General features: G+C 37.4%; 1 protein-coding gene across 1 annotated transcript; it reads left to right on the forward strand.

The window, feature by feature from the left end:
* Positions 1 to 775: 775 nt before the first annotated feature.
* On the forward strand, positions 776 to 14,337 carry LOC131017280 (salviol synthase-like). Its single transcript, XM_057946006.1, has 2 exons — positions 776 to 1,905; positions 13,659 to 14,337. Exons 1-2 carry the CDS (start codon positions 991 to 993, stop codon positions 14,268 to 14,270), a joined length of 1,527 nt encoding a protein of 508 aa, XP_057801989.1. The 5' UTR covers positions 776 to 990; the 3' UTR covers positions 14,271 to 14,337.
* The last annotated feature ends 6,621 nt before the right edge of the window (positions 14,338 to 20,958 follow it).

Here is a 20,958-nt window from a genome sequence, read left to right on the forward strand (position 1 = left end):
TTTATTTATTTTTGAATTTCCAGTTTATTTATTTATTTATTTTCTGAATTTTTAGTTTATTTATTTTCGAATTTCCAGTTTATTTATTTATTTATTTTCGAATTTTTAGTTTATTTATTTATTTATTTTCGAATTTTCAGTTTATTTATTTGTTTATTTTTTGAATTGTCAGTTTATTTATTTATTTTCGAATTTTCCAGTTTTCATTTTAATTATGTTTAAGTTTTTAGTTTATTTAATTAAAGAGTAAAAAAGAAGAAGAAAGAAATAGCGTATATATAAAAAAAAACTTTAAGTCAAGCCATGAAAATAATGTCAAATAGCTAGTGTAAGATTAGTAAAAGTAATCACAATATATTAACACTACCCTTTTAGTCTTTTACACCACTTTTACACTACCTTTTTCAGCTTTTTTAGTTTCCGTGCCGACCACCAAATGGAAAGTTGATTGGTGGACGGAGGGAGTAACATATTTGTAGATTTATATTATATTATTTTTTATTACTATTATTCTTTACGAAAATAATCGTTCTCACAGTAATCTAACCATAAATATATCTATTGGCTATCGTTGTCATTGGTTAGATTATCTAGCAAGTTGTATTATCACAACTCTAGATATATAGCAATACTAAAAACGAGAATAGTAATCTAACCATATATATATATAAAGCTATTGGCTATTGTTGGTTAGATTATCTAGCTAGTTGAATTATCACAACTGTAGATATATAGCAATACTAAAAACGAGAATAGTAATCTAACCATATATATATATAAAGCTATTGGCTATTGTTAGTTAGATTGTCTAGCTAGTTGAATTATCACAACTCTAGATATATAGCAATAGTAAAAAATAATATAAAAATAATGAATTGAAATACGAAATTCGATACGATGGAGAATCTCAAGTGTCTATAAAAACCCAATTAACTAGATCCAAAGTCTAAACATCTAAATCCCAAATTCTTCAATTTATAGCCAGCCCTCATGGACTTCGACACTCCCTCTATCCCCTTTCTCATTTCCATCTTTATGTTCGTAGTATTCGTGTTCGTGTTCGTGTCCGTGCTTTCCAAAACCGGCAAGCGGAGCACAGATCTCCCTCCGGGGCCGCGGAAGTTGCCTTTTATAGGCAACTTGCATCTCCTCGCCGGCTCTGCTCCACCCCATCATATTTTTGCAAACTTGGCCAGTAAATACGGACCCTTGATGCACCTAAAACTAGGCGAAATCGGCGCCGTAGTCGTCTCCTCGCCGGAAACAGCAAAAGAATTCTTGAGAACAAACGACGTAGTCTTCGCCTCCAGGCCGTCTCTCCTGGCGACGGAGATCAACTGCTACGGAAATACAGACATAGCTTTCTCCCCCTACGGCGATTACTGGCGACAGCTGCGCAAGATCTGCACGCTTCAGCTTCTCACGGCGAGGCGCGTGCAATCATTCCGGCCTATAAGAGAGGGAGAAGTTTCGGAGCTTTGCAAATGGATAGCTCTGCGCGAAGGTTCAACGATCAATCTGACAGAAAAACTTACCACCACGAATCTTAATATTATGATCATGGCTGCCTTTGGGAAAAAGAGTGGTGAAGCAGCTAAGCTGAAGGATATAATCAAAGAAGCTCAAGAATTCCTCAATGTCTTTAATATTGTTGATGTGTATCCTTCATTCAAATTCCTCAGGCTGTTTAGCAGGATGAGGAAGAAGATAGAGGAACATCATCGCCATTTGAACAGGATAACGGAGAGCGTCATCGAGGAGCGGCGGCGGCGGCGAGGGGATGCGTCGGAGGGTGGCGGTGGAGGAGAAGATGAAGGAGACTTTCTCGGTGTTATGCTAAAATTACAAGGTGATGGATCGCTCGAGATTCCATTGACAACTGACAACATCAAAGCTGTTTTGTTGGTTAGTACTCCTTATATCACTAGAATTGTCAAAATTACATGTTTTTATTATTCCCTCCTCCATCTACGAAATGAGTATGCATATTTTTTTTTGTCCGTCCACCGAATGAGTATTCATTTTCTTTTTTTGGTAAGTACACGCTATATAAACTCACCCACAATAAAAGTGGGTCACTTATTCTACATACACACTTAATCAATTTCTTAAAACCCATGCAATCCCCAAAGAGATACTCATTTCGTGAATCGATGGAGTATAAAATCAGTTAGAATCCTCTATCCCAGAATGTAGCGTGTACCACTCTTAATTTCTTTATTTTATAATTATTTTTTATAATAATAATAATTATTTTTATATTATAAAGTCTAATTAATAGTATTTATCACTAAAAATTGGTAATAAAAAAATTATACTTATATCCTAACTTTGAATTAATGAACATATATAATCTATTATTAATTCAAATAATTATAAAAAAAATAGTTATAAATCATAATTGAATGAGTGAACCCTTGTTAATTATTTTTATATTATATTAAAACACAATAAATTTAAATTAAATAACAAGTAACTAAAAATTATAAAAAAAATTAAAAGTGGTACACACTATATTTGGGACAGAGGATCCCATTTAATATAAAACTAGTAAGTGACCCGTCGAATTTCGACGGGATCTATTAAAATATATCATTATGAAATTATTAATACATTTTTTGTTTCATGAATTATTTTTCACAAAATAGAGAATTTAATAAAATTATTTTAAAGTAAAAAAATTATAATATTTATTTAAAATTGACCTAATTTAAATGTCTTATAAAATTTGTATGTAATCAGAGTTTCGATCCAAAAAATATTAAATGAGAAATTGAAACATTTATTTGAAACATATCTATATTAGATGTCTGTAGTTGGAACCAATAATTAAAAAATAAGAAAAAAATAAATTAAATAATACTCCCTCTGTCCCAACGAAGATGTTACATATTCCTTTTTGGGCCGTCCCAACGAAGATGCTACATTTCTAAATATAGAAAAAAATATGGGATTTTAATTGCATAATTATAACTAATTAATCGCTCCCTTATTACCTTCTCTCTCTTACTTTATCACTTTATTACATTATCTCTCATACTTTATTACTTTATTACTACTCTCTCCTACTTTATCACTTTATTACTATACACTTATAACACTAATCTATAACTTCTTAAATCCCTTATCGATAAGAAATGTATCATCTTGGCTGGGACGGATGGAGTATCATTAATGACTTAAACTTTAAAAGTTTGAATAAATTATTAAATTTGCAATTAACTCATAATCTATCAAAAATTTCATCATACAACACGTTAGTTATTGCGTCTTGCATATGACCTCTTTTTTTTAGTGACTTTTGAGATTGCCACGTAAAGTTGTTCATAACTAAGAATAGGTTTTGGCATGTATAATCCTACATTTGAAAGAGATTGTCCATGACTTTTATTTATTGTCGACATAGCAAAACAAATACTCATAGGGAATTGCCTTTACTGTAACCGAATTAAAAATTTAGTGAAATACGATGAAATCGTAATCATTCTAGCTATAGAAAACTTATTGCGCTCATTTTATCCTGAAATGAGTTTACTTTAAATATTTTTAGAATATCTTATTAGAATGTATATACCAGTCATGTTGCAAACCCAACTCAAAAGTGTTTTTACTACCAGTTCTCGTCAAAACACGTATTGTAATATCGCTATTTTTTCTCAAACTCGTTTAAGTCTGTAAATATCTAAAAAGCCAGATATAAATTGTTACAATAATTGATTATTTGTCTTATTGAAAATCAAACATTACAAAGTATTAATTATACCTAGTATAAATAACAAAAGTGGTTGGTACCTTTCTCTATAATTAATAACTACAATTAATAACCCCACAATATTCAAAAGTGGTGGGTACCTTTCTCTACTCAACACACTATCAACTAAATATTTCTTAAAACTCATGGCATCCAATTTCATAAATTAGGAAATTATACAATTTACGAAGCATGTTTTGAATCTATGTACACATATTCATCTCATATTCGATTAAACAATAATTTTATTGCTTGTCCTATTCCCAAACTCATATAGTGATACCCGCTTACTACCTAATGTCGTTTATTTATAAATATTTAAATAATAAAATATAAATTATTACAATAATTGATTATATACTCATCTAAAAAAATTGACATTACAAAGTAAAATTAATAAATTGTTTAAATAACACAAAAATTAAAATGGATAAAATACGCTTTTTGTCATCTTCTAGGAAACCCATTGTGTAGCATGCTTCCTTATAATTGTCTTTCAGGTACATTTTTAAAATCATTGTAACACATTATCATCTTAAGTTAATATATTTTCTTATTGACGAAGGAACATAAAATATGCTTTTTGTGGCAAAATCTTTTTCTCTCTTTGTCCATTTAAGTACTCTAATTTAAATTTGATCTATTTTTGAAATGCTATTGTAATTACAATTGCAAAATTTAAAAGCTAATACAACGATTTAAAGTCATATAACAAACAAAAAGTATATAAAATCATGTTATCAAATACTTCCATTACTTATAAATACTCAATTGCGTGGACAATTGATAAAATAATGTAATTTAGTGTTTAAAAAATTGAAAATAAAACTATGGTATACAAAATTTTAATTTAAATGATTGAAAGGAAAGAAATTTCGCTTTATTCATTTAACTATGCTAATTTAGATTTGATCTATTTATACTAACTTTTAAAAAAAATTAATTACATTTTTATTTATTTAGCGAACTTAATTGTTGGCCAAATAAATATTAGCCAAATTAAATTTGTAATAAAAAGTCCCCCATGTACAAAGGCAATACAACGCCATATAAGATAAAATTTATTTATATTTAATGGCGTTTAAAGTTCAAAACTAAGAGGAGTTCGGTTCCCGATACTTAGCTGAAATAAGATTTTATTAAAAAGAAAAGAAACAACAACGGAGAACCAAAAACCCTTGAAAGCACAAAGCTGCAGACTAAGGGCCGAGCCTCGTTAAAACCTCATAACAGCTGAGGAAAAAGAGTACTCGTCAAGGATCAAGGTTGACAGAGCTGAGTTAGGAGGTCTCAAGGATTCCGGCCGAACCATTACCCTTAGGCCTCCCGGCTCACAACCAATCCAGGACCGAGAGAACAAAACCAAAAAATCAAGCGAAACGAGTAAAATAGGGAAAAGAAACATCATCCTTGACAAAATCATTTAAACCAGCAATGGCATGAGGCCAAAAACCCTCCTCCGAAGCTTGAGAAGCCAAAAAATCCGCCGATCTGTTTCCCTCACGAAAAATGTGAGAAATGCGCCACGTGAAAGTATGGAGTTTGGAGAGAGCAAGCTGCCACCGAGGCTTGAATCTCCAAGGAACCGTCTCAGAGAGCGACTGAAGAAGCTGAACCACGTAAGAAGAATCCGACTCAAACCAAACTCTCTCCCATTTAGCGCGATGCGCAGATTCAATAGCAATAATAATAGCTAAAAGCTCTGCTTCGAACGCAACCCCGTGGCCGCCTGAAAAATGATAACAACCAAGAACGTCATTGAAGGCATTCCTAAAGACGCCCCCCGCATGAATCCTCCCTTCACGGACCGAGCCATCAGTATTAACTTTAATCCAATACGGCGGGGGAAGGTGCCAAGAAACGTAAATAAAGGAGAAAGGCTTCCTGGGTTGTCCAGCGATGGAAAGATTCTTAAGAATGAGAAGATCAGAAACCGAGTTGGCCATAGTGCCAAGGACGAAATTGTTGGCAGCTTCACAAAGAAAAACTCGGACCTGCTTGAGAATCAAGTGGCGCGAAGGTGCTAAATTTTTGTGTATGACGTTGTTGCGGTGAGACCAGAGACTCCAGAGGAGAGAGATCACCCCAACTTTCCACAAATTGCCAATTTGTTTGCTGTTATTCTGGAGGATAGAGAATCGAATCATGCTGCCCACGTCCAACGGCAAAGTTTGCTCAATCAAAAACCAACGAAAGACATCCGCCCAAATAGAAGCCGAGAAGGAGCAGTTCAACAGAACGTGATCCATCGTCTCTTCTGCTGCCGAGCATAAAGGGCACCGGTTAGGCCCCTGAAAACCAAGGAGGCGATTCATATCAAAGGTAGGGAGTTTGCCAACAATAGTGCGCCAGACAAAGAGAGATCGCCGAGCGGGGATAAAAGGGGCCCAAATCCAGGAGCCCCAGTCGACCTTAGTGAACTGAGGTCGTATGTGAGCAAAGGCCGAAGCAGCAGTAATGTTCCCGAAACCCGAGTGAATCCAGGATCTGTCGTCCGCCAATCCAGGAATGGGGGTAGATATGATGTCGAGAGCAATGCGCGGGAAAGACTGTATAAAACTATAAGTGAGGTGCCACTTATTATTAAAGTAGAAGTCAGAAATCTTCTGAGAGAAATAGGGAGTCATGAACTCCGGAATATGAAGTTTGTCGATCAGCCGATACCCGAGCCAATTATCTCTCCAAAAATAAATTGTATCTCCATTGCCAATCGTGCAGAAGGTATCCGAAACAATCTCCCGAATCGTCCTTCTAACACCAGTCCAAATCGACGAACTCGCCCATTGGGAAGCCCAATCCATGGTCTGAGTGAGATATTTCTGACGAAGCAGCCGATAGCCGAAGCTGTTCATGTTCAGAATATACCAGCCCAGCCGAAACATGAAACTATTATTGATGTCAGAGAAAGATTTGACTCCAATGCCGCCATGTTCCTTCAGAGCACGAGCTCTGATCCAACTCACGGAAAAGGAGGGTTTCTTCATAGTACTCCCAGTCCAGATGAACGATCTACAAGCTCTGTCAAGAGCATGCAGAAGTTTCACCGGCCATTTATAAACAAGCATGCTATGTACCGCAGCACTGTTGATAACAGAAGAAACTAAGCAGAGCCTGCCCGCCATAGAGAGTTGACTACCTTGCCACCTAGGGAAATGTGCAAGAATCCGATCATAGATAGGTCGAAGTTTAGCAGAAGAAGCTCGCCCGGAGAAAATAGGCACACCCAAGTATGTGAAAGGGATGGAGCCAATGTTGAAGTCCAAAATCCGTTGAAGCCGAGAACGTCGCCCAGGCGACACCCCTTTCCCGAAGTAAAGAGTAGACTTATGCTTGTTGCAATATTGACCAGAGACCGTGGCATAGAGCTGAATAATCGAGTCTATCATAATGCAATTACGCTTGGAGGCCTGGCAGAACAGGAGCACATCGTCAGCGTAAAGCAGATGAGAAGGGAAACTCAAAAATCTCGAGAAACGCATGCCGGCGATTAAACCCCGTTTACCAGCATCCAGAAAAATACGGCTAAGAACATCTTCCGCCAAGGCAAAAAGAATAGGAGACAAAGGATCTCCTTGTCTTACTCCCCGACCGCATTCGAAATAGCCAAAGAGAGCACCATTGAACCGAATAGAGATGCGAGCCGAGCTGAGAATAGTTTTGATCCAAGAGCAGAAAATATTGGGGAAGCCAAACTGTTGAAGCACGAACAGAAGAAAATCCCATCTAAGCGTATCAAAGGCCTTATGAATGTCGACTTTAAGAGCCATGTTTTTGCCGTGTAAAGACCTCTCCATGCAGTTCGCCCCTTCTGAGGCAAGAGTGATACACTCATGAATAGAACGTCCCAAAATGAAGCCAAATTGATTGTAGGAGACGATGGTGGCAGCAGCAGCATTCAGTCGGATCGCCAGAATCTTGGCAATAACTTTGAAAAAGAAATTACCAAGAACGATGGGCCGATAATCAGAGATAACCTTGGCATTAACTTTCTTGGGAAGAAGGCTCAGAGTATTGGAATTGAGACCCGAAGGGAGGTAATGATGAGTGAAGAATCTTCTGATGGCGGAAGTGAAATCATGCTCAATAATTTCCCAAGCGGAACGATAGAAAGAACCTCCAAAGCCATCCGGGCCAGGAGCGCTATCTTTGTCCATAGCAAAGACCACCGCTTTGATCTCCGTCGCAGTCGGACAAATAACCAAAGCCGGCTTCTGATCCGAAGTGAGGCTACAGGTGATATAATTAGAAATCCACGAAAGATCGCCCCCAGGATTGATATCCGCCGCAAAAAGAGATTTATAAAAGTTTTCCACATGAGACGCCAAAGTGTTATGATCTTCAACCAGGACGTCGTTAATCTCAAGATGCTTGATAGTATGGCTAGCGCGCTTCATTCTCACCATGTTATGATAAAACTTAGTATTTCGATCTCCATCCTGGAGCCATCAAATTCTACTTTTCTGACGAAGTAGGTCCTCTTGCCTAGAGAGCATGACCGAGATAGAGGCTTCAAGCTCAACTTCTTGATCAAACAGCGCCTCAGAATAGCCAACATTATCGATATGTGCCTGAAGAGAAGAGAGCTTATTATAGAGCTCCTCAAGCGAAGTGTTGAAGTTCCCAAAAGTGGATTTATTCCAAAATTTGAGCTCTTTCCTCAAACGTTTCAACTTGTGCATCATACGCACCATAGGGCAGTTCGAATCAACAATAGGAGCCCAAGAACGCTGAACCATTGGAATAAAATCAGAGTGAGAACTCCACATGTTCAGGAAACGAAAAGGACGGGCGCCAGAGGTATTAGGAGGAGTGGAACATTTAAACAAAATAGGAGCATGGTCAGAGCCAAGACGAGGCAAAACCCGGCTCTCAGTAGAATGCCATTGCTCAGCAAAATCCTCAGAGAAAAGAGTGCGGTCCAGGACAGACTCAGTAGTCATAGGAAATTTACGCCTGTCCGTCCAAGTAAAACAAGGCCCAGAGGTGGGAGCTTGAATGAGAGTATGACGATCAATGAAAGCCTGAAAATCTCTACAGGAAACACGGCTGGGAAACCTGCGTCCACGCCGCTCATGAGCTCCAAGCACAGCATTAAAGTCCCCAAGAATCACCATTTGAGGGACCATACAAGAAGAGATATCATCCCAAAGAATCCTGCGAGTGATATAATTACAACTTCCGTGAACAATAGCCACTCTGAAAGAATAGCTAGAAAACACGATGTCAAAAATAACCATCTGCTCCGTGGACATAATCAACGAGCAGGTAACCCCTTTGGCGATGAGAATCCAGATGTTGGAAGCATGAGGGGCGCGATCATTTTGATGGAAAGGAGTCAAATTGATAGAGTTCCAGAAGGAGGTCGGAATATGAAGAAAGTTAGTCTTAGGCTCAATAATGCCTAGAATAATAGGATGATGAACATGACAGTAATTGTGAAGCGAATTACGTGTCGTGTCCGTCATACCACGAATGTTCCAAGAGAGAATATTCATTGAGAAAGGTAGATATTATCGTCCTCCTCCTGAGGATCATAATCATCATCCACCATATCACCCCATTTTCGTGAAGAAGCGGTGTCCATACTTTTACCAGCAGCAGAAGAAGTTTGAGAGATAAGGAACTCTGAAATTTGCACACCTTTATCCACCGCTTCCTTAACCAAAGAGTTGAACTCCGTCGTGGTCCCCTGAAGTTGTCCAGCCTGATCCCCAATAGTAGCGGCCTGATTGTGTCGTAGATGATCTTTTATAGTCGGAGAAGCCGTGCGCACCAACTGTTCGACAGTTTGCTTAGGCGGCCTACCCCGCCCCCGTTTGATTGGTACGGCTTCAATTATCTCATTGGTAGTACGACTAATGGCACCAACTGTTCGACAGTTTGTCTCTTGTTCTTGCCTTTCACTAGCACTATCAGCCTTTTGATTTTGAGTTAGTGTTGTTTCTAAAATCTGCACTTTCATCATGTTTCCCAAGGCCACCTCCTTATCAGCAAAAGTACCCGTCTCAGTGCTCTTGTTATTACTTTCATCTTCGGGTATAATCAGTGGAACGGTGTTCGAATCAGGAGCGGGTCTGCACGCAGCTGCAAGCAAATCAGGTCCTGACAAACCTTCTTTACGCTGGGGCAAATTCTGTGCCCCATCTGTCTGACGAAACTCCTCGGCGGGAGTGTGGTTAAAAAGTTCCGAAGCGCTGATAATGGAAGTCCTCTCCTTCTCAATAAGAGGCTCCTGGTTGACGTTATCATCTCCGGAAGGCTCTTGAGGTAAGCCATCGAAAGAATTACCGATAGGAATCTCTTTATTTTTCTGCCATTCTTTCCCCATAGTTTTGTTGTGAATGGTTTTGAGAGAAGGTTGAGCCGAGCTTGTAGGATTCGTGATGTCAGTGTTGTTGTCCTGCTGTTTCTTGCGGCGGCATTGAGCAATGTTATGACCTGCAAGATTGCAAAAGCCACAAAAATGTGGCAAATTTTCATATACGAATTCAACCTCGAACGAGCGCGTCCCCTTATCCACCGTGAGAGTTTCGGGGATAGGCTTAGAGACATCCATGTCGACAAGAACACGAGCAAAGTGACCCACTTGCCCAGAAAACGCAAAACCATCAAGTTTAATAGGAAGACCGACATATCTGGCAATGCCGATTATCACTTCCGGATGCCAGTATTCGTGAGGAAGATAATAGATTCTCAGCCAGACTTGGGAGAGAGCAGAAGATTCTTTGTATGGGTCAAAATCCGGAACCCATTCCCTGATTCGAATAATACCTTTGCTCAATTTCCAAGTAGCTCTAGATTTTGCCGTAGCAAGCTCATATTCATTCGCGAAAATTATCGAGAAGAAACCTTTTCCAAGTGGCACCACACGGATCGCATCCGAGGTTTTCCATAAAGACATGAGTTCTTGTTTAATGTCAGAAGCAAATCTGGGGGCGTCTCCCTTATTCAGCAAAAGCCTGGCGTGAACAGCGAACTCAAACTCCTTGAGTTTACTTTGATACAGGGATTCAGGAATCCGAAGAATAGATTTGTTGCCAATGTTTACCGGGTGAAGAGCGTTGTAGTCCTGGGCGAAAACATCTGCTGGTTTGGGAACTGATCGCTGGACCGTTCGCGCAAAAGAGAGTTTGTTCCTTTTCGTTTCAGTGCTAGGGTTAGATATTCCATTCAGCGTCGATTTGACAAGAGTCTCGGAATGACTCTTGCTGTTCTCAGAATCGGGTTTGAGATTGGAACTCGAGGGAACATCCGAGGGCCGAGTTTGGTTCTTACCGGAAGAAGCAGGCAAAGGCCTTACAAAGTTGTTGGAGATCGGAAGTCATGAAAGCAGGCGGGTTGCTCATGTCATCCAAAGAAATTCCTTCTTGGACCACAGTATAATTCATACACTAAAAATTAAAACAGCAAAAATTCGAAAAAACCAATACGAGAACAAGATCAAGCCGAAACGAGCAAAACAACCACCAAAAAAGTAGGAGAAATTCGAGCACCTCTCTACTAGAAAATGAAGACAAAGAGCTGAAAATCAAGCTTACAAGAGTTTTCGATCGGAGAGAGAGGACGAGAACCGCATCATCCGTTCCGGAGGATAGACGGAGGCTGCGGTGGACGTCCAGAGGCTGCTGTGGACTTCCAGACGGCGCTCAGCTCTCGTCGACTGATTTCCGCCGCTGAGGTCCCTTATCCGGCGTGGGGTCGAGGTGCAGCGGCGCTCGGAGGTTCGATCGGACGGCTGGAGGAGCAGCTGAGTCGAGGAGCGGCAGCGCTCAGCACGACATCTCCTGGATCCGCCGCTGCGGTCCCTTGTCCATCGAAGCCGGGGCAGACCAGCCGTGAGAGGGGAGCGGAGGGCGCTCAGCTCTCAAACGGAGCCAATGGCGACTGCAGCGGAGGGGCCGAAAGCCGGAGCAGTGGGGACGTCCCGGTCGCCGGAAAATGGGTGAGGGAGGACGTTAAAGTCAAGCCCGTGGGCTGCTTTCGGCGTGCACTCTCTCAAAGTGGAGAGAGAGAAATCACTTGTTTCTTCGTACCTTATCTTCGGTTCCCGATACTTACTCATGCAAGATTTATGAAATATTGATATAATGATTTTTAGATATGAAAATTAATTAAAAATTTAGAAAAATATAAGAATGAATGAGAATTGAGGAAAATTAGAATGGAGTGATTATACGACGTCACGTATGATATGATTTATTGTGCTATTTTATAATAATAATTTTCTGGGGTATATATCATAAAGTATAATATTACAATAATCATTACAACCTCAAAATTACAAATACTTACGTATTTTCTATTTTTCGTGTAAGAATATAAATAAAATTTTATTGATCAGTTGAATATTAGTATAATGTTTTTTTGATATTCAATAGTTTTTAGATATATAATGATTTTTAGATATTTAATAGTTTTTGGATATGAAAATTGATTAAAAATTAAAAAAATAAGAATGAATGAGAATTGAGGAAAATTAGAATGAAGTGATTATATGACGCCACGTAGGATAGAATTTATTTTGTTCAAATATTTATATAATGATTTTTTAGATATTTAGTTTTTAAATATATCATGACTTTTAGATTTTTAATGGGTTTTAGATATAGAAATTGATTAAAATCTAGAAAAAAAATAAGAATGAATGAGAATTGAGGAAAATTGGAATAGAGTGATTCTATTACGCCACGTAGGATAGAGCTTATTTTACTTTTATATATATATAATATAGATAGATACTTCATTCGTCCCTTAACATAAGGGTTGTACTTAACCTATAATTGCGCTGAAGCTTTAAATTAACTGCGCTTAACTAGTGTCCATGGGTTCAGAATGGTCGGTTAGGGTACAATTGTTTATGGAGAATTAGATTTATTTTTTGTTTATTGACATTTATAATTTAATATATGCGTACATATTAATTTTTTTTTTTTAAATTTATTAGTTTTACGCGCATTAGACGTATAATGTTATAGCTATTATAGAAATATAATCCTCCCGACCATGAAAAGTTTGCCACAAAAATTGTAGTAGTAAGAGCATCTCCAGTCCTATAGCCCCCAAAGGGCTCTAAGGGGATGGTCCCCACCTTAGAGCCTTCATTCCACAGTAGAGGTTCTCTAATTTTTTCATTTCTATTTTATTTTATCAACATTTTATTAAAATTAAATTGTCGCATCACACTAATTAAATGCATTTCAAAATCAAAATTATAAGAATTGAAAAGGTTTAGGTACAAAAATTGATATTGTATTGTAAAATAAAAAATTATATTAAAAATAAAAAAGTAGGTAAAAAATTTAAACATCTAAAAATGTATCTTTTTACAATGTCTAGTGCATTATAAAAAGATAAGCTAGATTGAGTTAATTTTGTATTGTATCTCACATCGAAAAGTGTATGCTTCTCTACAATGTGCAGAGAAGCTACATTAAGTTGATTTTGTATTAAATCTCACATTGAAGAGTGCAATCTTTATCTATAATATAATACACTATAAAAAATGAAACTACATTTAGTAAAAATTAAAACTAAGATAAAAAAACACAAAAAAAAAAAATTAATGGGGTAAGACATAAATACCTTCACACCGGGCTCTAATTTTGGAGCCTACCTCAAACACCTGTGGTGCGCCTGCGCGCGGCCGGCTCTACCAGTGAGGCTCGAGCCGCGCGATAGACCCCGACTGGAGATGCTCTAAGGTCCACACAACTTCACTAACAACTCTATTCACATTTAAAGTGTGATGCTTACTCCATTAACAACTTTATTCACATTTTATTAAAATTCATGACATACTACACTTAAATCCGCATGTTCTAATGATTATGAAAATCTTAACTCATCTAATACAAATACTACACTAACATTTTATATTTTTTTATTAATTTCTAATGACAAAAAATAGAATGGTGCTGGTGTTGAGTCATCAACCACAACTGTCGATTGGGCAATGGCAGAAATGCTGAAGAACCCTACGATTCTGCAAAAGGCACAAGATGAGGTAAGAGGCGTCTTCGATGCCAAAAATTATGTAAACGAAAGCTGCTTTCATGAGCTAAACTACCTCAAGTTAGTTATCAAAGAAACTCTCCGGTTGCACCCACCGGGGCCTCTCTTGCTTCCGAGGCAAAGCAGAGAGCCTTGCGAGATTAATGGATACCAAATTCCGGCCAAAACATGGGTGTTGGTGAATGCTTGGGCAATCGGAAGAGACCCCAAACATTGGGAGGATGCAGAATGCTTTAAACCAGAAAGGTTTCTTGAAAAACTAGTTGATTTCAAGGCGAATACATTCGACTACATCCCTTTTGGCGCAGGTAGGAGGATTTGCCCAGGAATTGGGTTTGGGATTGCAAATATAGAAATCGAACTAGCAATGCTTCTCTACCATTTTGATTGGATTCTGCCTCATGGAATGGAACCTCAAGAACTGGATATGACGGAGTTATCAGCAATGTCAGGACGAAGGAAATGCAGTTTCAATGTAATTCCTATTATTAGGAGACCTTTGTTGTAAAAATAGAATAAATTAATTCAGATGAGATCCTCTGTCCCAACTCTATGTTCTGTCATCCATGTCCCATTATTACGGAGTAATATTTACTTTTAATGATTGGTAAGATATATGATTAAGTATTTTATCTTATACTTCCTCCGTCCACGATATTATTTTCACTTTGTGGACGGCACGGATTTTAAAAAAATGGTGGATAGTAGTTGATATTAATGAATATTATTGTGAGAGGAATTTGGGTCCCACTACAAAAAAATGCAGGATTACCAGCGAAAATCACCGGTGGCCACGCTGCCGCCGACGATTCCCGGCGGCTCTCCGACGGCGGAGTAGCCGACCCGTTCTTTTTAAATATGTGACGTAAATACTGGCGGTAAAGATTTCGGCTGCCGCAAATATATATTTAACTTTTTTAAAAAAAATTTAACAATATCGACGACTTTTAGCCGTCGGTGATCACCGACGGTCGTGAAGCCATCGGTAAATGATTAGTTGGTCGGGCATTTGCGGCGGTAATGGGCCGCCGCTAATTTAAAAGCCCAAATCGGGCTTGAAGCCCTAGCAGCAGCAGCAGATTAACAGCAACACCCCTCTCTTTCCCCCGCCCCCCCCCATCACACCCCAATTCTTGAAACAATAATTATAACTGGGGTACGACTCATCATCTGAATGAACAAGGGAGAATCCTTGTGAAATCCGAATAAAAGGGATAACAATCGGGCTTAGCCCCTTTGGATGAAGAAAGACAGGTATTCAAGTGATACGAATCAATCAACAAATATAATAACTTCAGGATCACAAGTTTAGTGTCATGCTTCAGATAACCAACATTCACTGATCGAAATACTTGAGAGTCAATAGTCTAGGCTCAACAAAAGATATTGTTTAGAATCACAACATAATAGGTCTTAAGTTAAGGAACAAAAGACAGATACTGGCTAGTTCTGCAGCGGAAATCAAAATAAGGAGTTGAACTCTAGCCTCAGCTCTGCCCCGTCATCACCAGCCATTAACCTGAAAACATTTGAAAGTATTTTTGGGCTAAGTACTAATGTACTTAGTGGGCTGCAACTCTAAAACATTTCACAATCTATAAGAGCAGTTTATCCAATCTTACTGACATGACATAGAAGGTTTTAAAGAGAAATAACTTCTATGCATGTTAAAACATTGCATGTTAAAACATTTGCGCGCAGTTGTCACACTCTATTCTGTTACTCGCTGTGATCCAGGACGTTTTAGCCACCGACGGATCTCTGTCTCCCGCTGACTTGAACTGAGAGCGTAACCCAGACAAGTTTACTTTGACCTCGGGATGCTACCCAAGCAGGCCTCATATTTCTCATGCTCCGGAACACATCCAGCCGAGCACCCTTATAACGCCTCTGGTTAGAGCCCGATGGAGATCAACCCACCGAGTCAACTAACAAGTGTACACAATTCTCAAACAACGTATTAGGTCATAAGAGAACCTCAATTGATTAACTGTACGAGCCTTAAACATGGTAGAGTGCACAAAAATATTTATTGGATAAACAATTTGTATTTCATGAAACATTTAAGCTCATTAGCTCAATCATACATTTGGAAAATAAGCCCACCTGTATAGGCAATGCCTGTCGTTTAACGTTATCTCTGAATCGGAATAGCAGTGCTAATCCTTCTGGTGCTCAAAGCCTACAAGAAATCTATTCTCAATAGGTCTCCTTGAATCTAAACTTAAGTCATGGTGAAGTGCTTAATATTCTATTATTCACTTAGCCAGGTTTTCAAAATTTAATGAATAAATAATTGAAAACATTTCTCTTGAGTTAAGAACACCAACAATATTCTTACTCATCTTTCTTTTGTAATTGAAATTATAAATAAAACCAATTAAATCATAAATACTTTTATTGCAAAATATAATGCAATTTCATGTCATGCTTAGCATATAATAAGTAATTACTTAAAATATGCACATAATAATAATATGATATTATTGTGCAAATTAAAATAATTAATTAAAATTAATAAGTCTAATTAATTAAAATAGTGCAGTCCATTTAAATGAAGAAGCTGCACAGCCCAAACCTCGGCTCAACTGATAAAATAAAAGAAAAATCGGCCCAACTGAAAAATTAAAAGAAAAACGGCCCAACACAAAAGCCCAACCGCAGCCCTAGCCCAACACCCCCACTTTTCTCCCCTTTCCTTCCCTATCAGTCACGCACGCACATCAGTCTCTCTCTCTCGACTGATCGTCCGCCAACGAGCAGCAGCGGAAGCCGTTCTCTCCCCCGACTCCGGCGAGTAGCAGCAATAAGCTGCCGCTCCACCGTTCTCCGCTCAGACCCTCACAGTACACCCCTCTCCTCTCCACTCAAAATGGCCGATGACAGCAGAAGAAGTGGACTGCCGCTGCGCCCCCCCTCCCATCTCCCTCGAAACTCTCTCTCTCGACTCTCCTCTCAGAACGAAACCCACACCTCACTCTGTCCGAGTCGTCTTCCTCATTGGAAACAGCGAGATCGCCGCTCCCTCCCTCTCTACTCTGCTCTCCCTCCGTCCGTGGCCGGACGACAGCGGCAGGGCCGCCGCGCCCTGGCCTCCCTCTGTGAAACATCCGGCGACAGCAGCCATGGCTGCCGCCGTCGACTCTCTCCTTCGCCTGTCTCCCTATTTCTCCCCCGATTCACAGACGCTCACATACACAGACCATGACTCCCTCCCCCCCCCCAATCTTTCGCCCTTGGCCGGACAGCAGCGGCACCGCCGCCGTGCCCTGCCTCCCTCCACCTCTCAACTCAGTTCACACAAACACAACACTCATCCTCCTCGACTCACCAGACACTCCAACATTTGGACTCGGCAACCAAAAACAAGCTCAAGACTTTTTCTTTCTTTTATAAATCATGCTATGATGTATGCATATATATATATATATATATTTGAATAAGCTTAAAAAAAGTACGAACATCTAAAAAAAATATTTGAATTTTTCTTGTTGGACAAAAAATATTTAATATAGAATTTTTCGAACAATCGTAATAAAATTACGAACATCTAAATAAAATATTTGAATATTTTCTTGCATGTATAAATATTTCACATAATTTTTTTCGAATAAGCTTAAAAAAAGTACGAACATCTAAAAAAAATATTTGAATTTTTCTTGTTGGACAAAAAATATTCCACATAAAATATGTCGAACGAATGTAAAAAAATTACGAACATTTGAATAAAATATTTAAATTTTTCTTGATAACATCAAATATTTAATATAGAATTTTTCGAACAATCGAAATAAAATTACGAACATCTAAATAAAATATTTAAAATTTTCTTGATAACATAAAATATTTAGCATAAAACAATACAAATAAACGTAAAAAAATAGCGAATATGTAAATAAAATATTCAATTTTTTTTGTTCACGGTGACATACGTCTACATTTGAAAGATATTTTCGCTGCATTTAACAAATAATAATTTTAAAATACATTTTTTTTAATCGAATATCACTACTATATTGGCTGCATTTAAAAGAGAGACATTAAATAATCTCACAATAAATCAATTTTCATTATCATGATTATGTTCAGAACACATGGAAAGCAATTAAAATATTAAAAAAATCAACGCAATAAAAAAATATGGAATCTAACTTCCTAAAATAATGAGATATGGTCAATGCATATAATGTATTGGACGGTTACATATAAAAACAAAATTACTTTAGTAACCTTAGCTTATAAATCGGATGATACTTAAAATGATTGATATGGACCGTTAGATTCTATTAATCTAAGGGCTATGATTAATTCTTCATTCTCAAATTATTTAGTATACTTCATGGATCTTCTCCCTATATATATATATATATATATATATATAGGCCAAGGTTCAATGAAGAAGGCCTAAATGTAAGAAAGAAGAAAGAAGTAATCTCATCCGTTGATCTTATCTAATCTAACGGACATGATTTGTTCACGCCATGTTCAACGGATTTTTTCGTTGAACATATGGGGGGTCGAAACCCATAACCCCCAAAAATATTGTATATGTTCACGAATGTTCAACAAAAAAATCCGTTGAACATGGCGTGAACAAATCATGTCCGTTAGATTAGATAAGATCAACGGATGAGATTACTTCTCTCTTCTTTCTTACATTTAGGCCTTTTTCATTGAACATAACCCTATATATATATATATATATATATATATATATATATATATATATATATACAGATCATTTATACATATTTACATTTGTATAAAAGTTTGTTTGTGAATGTATGTATGCTTGTGAATATCTGTTGGGTAGCTGTAAGATTTCATGTATTGTTCATGTTTGTGAAATGGAAAAAGCAGAGTTCAAAAGATGAAACCTTTGAATGTTTAGTGGGGAAAGCCCTCAAGCTGAAAGCCTCGTGTGATCTTCAAGAGTTTTTGATTTGAGTTTGATGAAACTTGAGGTGTGTTGCTGCTGGATTAATGAGGGGAATGGTTGCTCTCTGTTTCAGTTTCCCTTCACGAAATGAGTTGTGTGGAGTGGTGAAGGAGTAGTTGAATTGGCAGAGAAGTTTGGGGCATTTGATTGCCTCTGCCAAGCATGGCATAAAGCCTGAATTTTGGGCTGCTTGAATAGGTGTAGGGTGGCTGATGGGAGAGATGAGTGTAAGTGAGTTGAGTGAGGATTTGATAAATAAAATCCCTCAGGATAAAATTGTCGAAACTGTAGAAATTCTTCAGGATTTGCTAATTAAAAGCTTGTGAAAAATGCCTGAATGCTAAATTAAATAAATATGCAATGCATATAAATTCAAATAACTAAAATTTACAAAAGCTTTTGTAAATCATTTTTGTTGGAATTAAAAATAAATTCTTTTTCTCAATCCGGCGTGAATCATCTTAAATCTAAGTTCAAAATTATTCTAAACTTAGCTCGAGGAAACGGGGTATTACACCCGCCCACCCTGCCGCTGCCGTCGCCAGTCGCTGCCGTCTCCCCCGCTGTCTGCCTCCGTCAAGGTAAGCCCACACCTTCCTTCCTTTTGTCTCTCTCTCTCTCTTCCTCTCTCTCTCCCCATAATTTCAGGCCGTCCCCGCCGCCCCACCGCCACCGCTCTGCCGTCGATTACCACCGTACGCTCTCGTTCTTAATAGACTTTTATTTATTTGTTTATTTATTATTTGTTAGATTAAAATTAACTTTAATTAATTTATAGGATGTTTATGAAGTATGATTAATTGTAATTTGTTAAATTATTTTTAAATTGATTTGCTATTATTTTGTTAGATTAAAATTAATGTTAATTAGATATATTTAAATTAATTTATAGTATGGTGAATTATGAATTAAGTAAAATTAATTTTAATTAGTTTGATTAATTTTGTTAGTTTTTAAAGTATGATTAAGTATGAATTTGTTAAATTAAGTATGCTAGTATAAATTTCGGATGAAATTATATGTTATTATATATTGTGGGATAGATTTAATCAATTTCGTAAGGATCTTCTCCATTTGTGATAGAAATTGATTATAAGGATCTTCTCCCATCAAATGATTGTGTTTAATTTAATTACCCTATTTTTTTATTTATTGTTTTACATGTATTGTATTATTGCTTCGACATTGGGGGGCCGGATAGACCTAGTACAGGCTTAGTAAATTAGGACTACTATGGTCAATATAGTTGCTGGTAGAGTCGAGTACTTGGTAGTTAGGATAGTTAGATTCAAATTAATTTTTTATATTTTATTTGTTTTTTTTTCAATTAGAATTTGCAAGAATGAGTGATAATCGTATGTGGATGTACGCGAGATACAATGATCGTGCTGCATTTGAAATGAGACTTGAGAGTTTCCTTGAGTTTGCAATAAATCAAACGGCAGGGGCCGTTCTGGAGGGTGCGCGGGGTGGTCGACCGCACAGGGCCCCGAAAAAATAGGGGCCCCAAAAATATATAGATCCATATATATTATATATATAATAAATAAAGCCTGATATATTATTGAATTCCTTAATGCAGCGCAGTGGTTGTCCACCCGGGTTCGATTCTCCCTAGAAGCAAAGTGGCGTTTTTTTTTTTTTTTTTAAGGTAGAACAGATTCACCTAATTTGTAGGCAAATGTGGCGAGCAACATGCCCCTCATATGGGCTTAGGGTATGCTTTGAAGGCCCAACTAGTTCTTTCAAAATTATTAACATTAATATACTATACTACCATATATATAAGCTAGATAAATAGAGATTATAACAAATTAACAATACAAACTCTCTTCAGTTCAAGCAGTAGCAGACGATATTCACTCTTCTTTTCCAAAAAAATTCTTGCATCTTCTTTTTTATTTTCAGTGATTTTTCAAGTCTTGAGATTAAAGGTAATTTCGTTGAAACTTTCAATTATATTTTATACATTTCAGTTTTTATTTTTTATTTCAGTTTTTTATTTTTAATAATTGTTATTATTAATTTTAACTGATGGAATTATAATTTTGTATTTAGGTTTGTGTGTTAATCGTGGACATACTACGTTTATCGTATTCATATAAAGATTACTGGTGCGATCTTTCATCTCTAAATTCTTATATAGTTATATTGTTTGGTTATTATTCTAATCTTTACTTTGTTTAGTTGTGTATTTGACACCGGTGCTTAAAATCTTGAGCTTAATATGATTAGAAAATATCAATCTGGATATGAA

The sequence above is a fragment of the Salvia miltiorrhiza genome, chromosome 3 (assembly GCF_028751815.1).
Source record: "Salvia miltiorrhiza cultivar Shanhuang (shh) chromosome 3, IMPLAD_Smil_shh, whole genome shotgun sequence".
Taxonomy (NCBI): Eukaryota; Viridiplantae; Streptophyta; class Magnoliopsida; order Lamiales; family Lamiaceae; genus Salvia; species Salvia miltiorrhiza.

Coding starts and splice junctions, on each gene's coding strand:
- LOC131017280 (XM_057946006.1), top strand. CDS start 991: ATGGACTTCGACACTCCCTCTATCCCCTTTCTCATTTCCATCTTTATG. Junction 1,906..13,658: donor ACATCAAAGCTGTTTTGTTG/GTTAGTACTCCT, acceptor GACAAAAAATAG/AATGGTGCTGGTGTTGAGTC.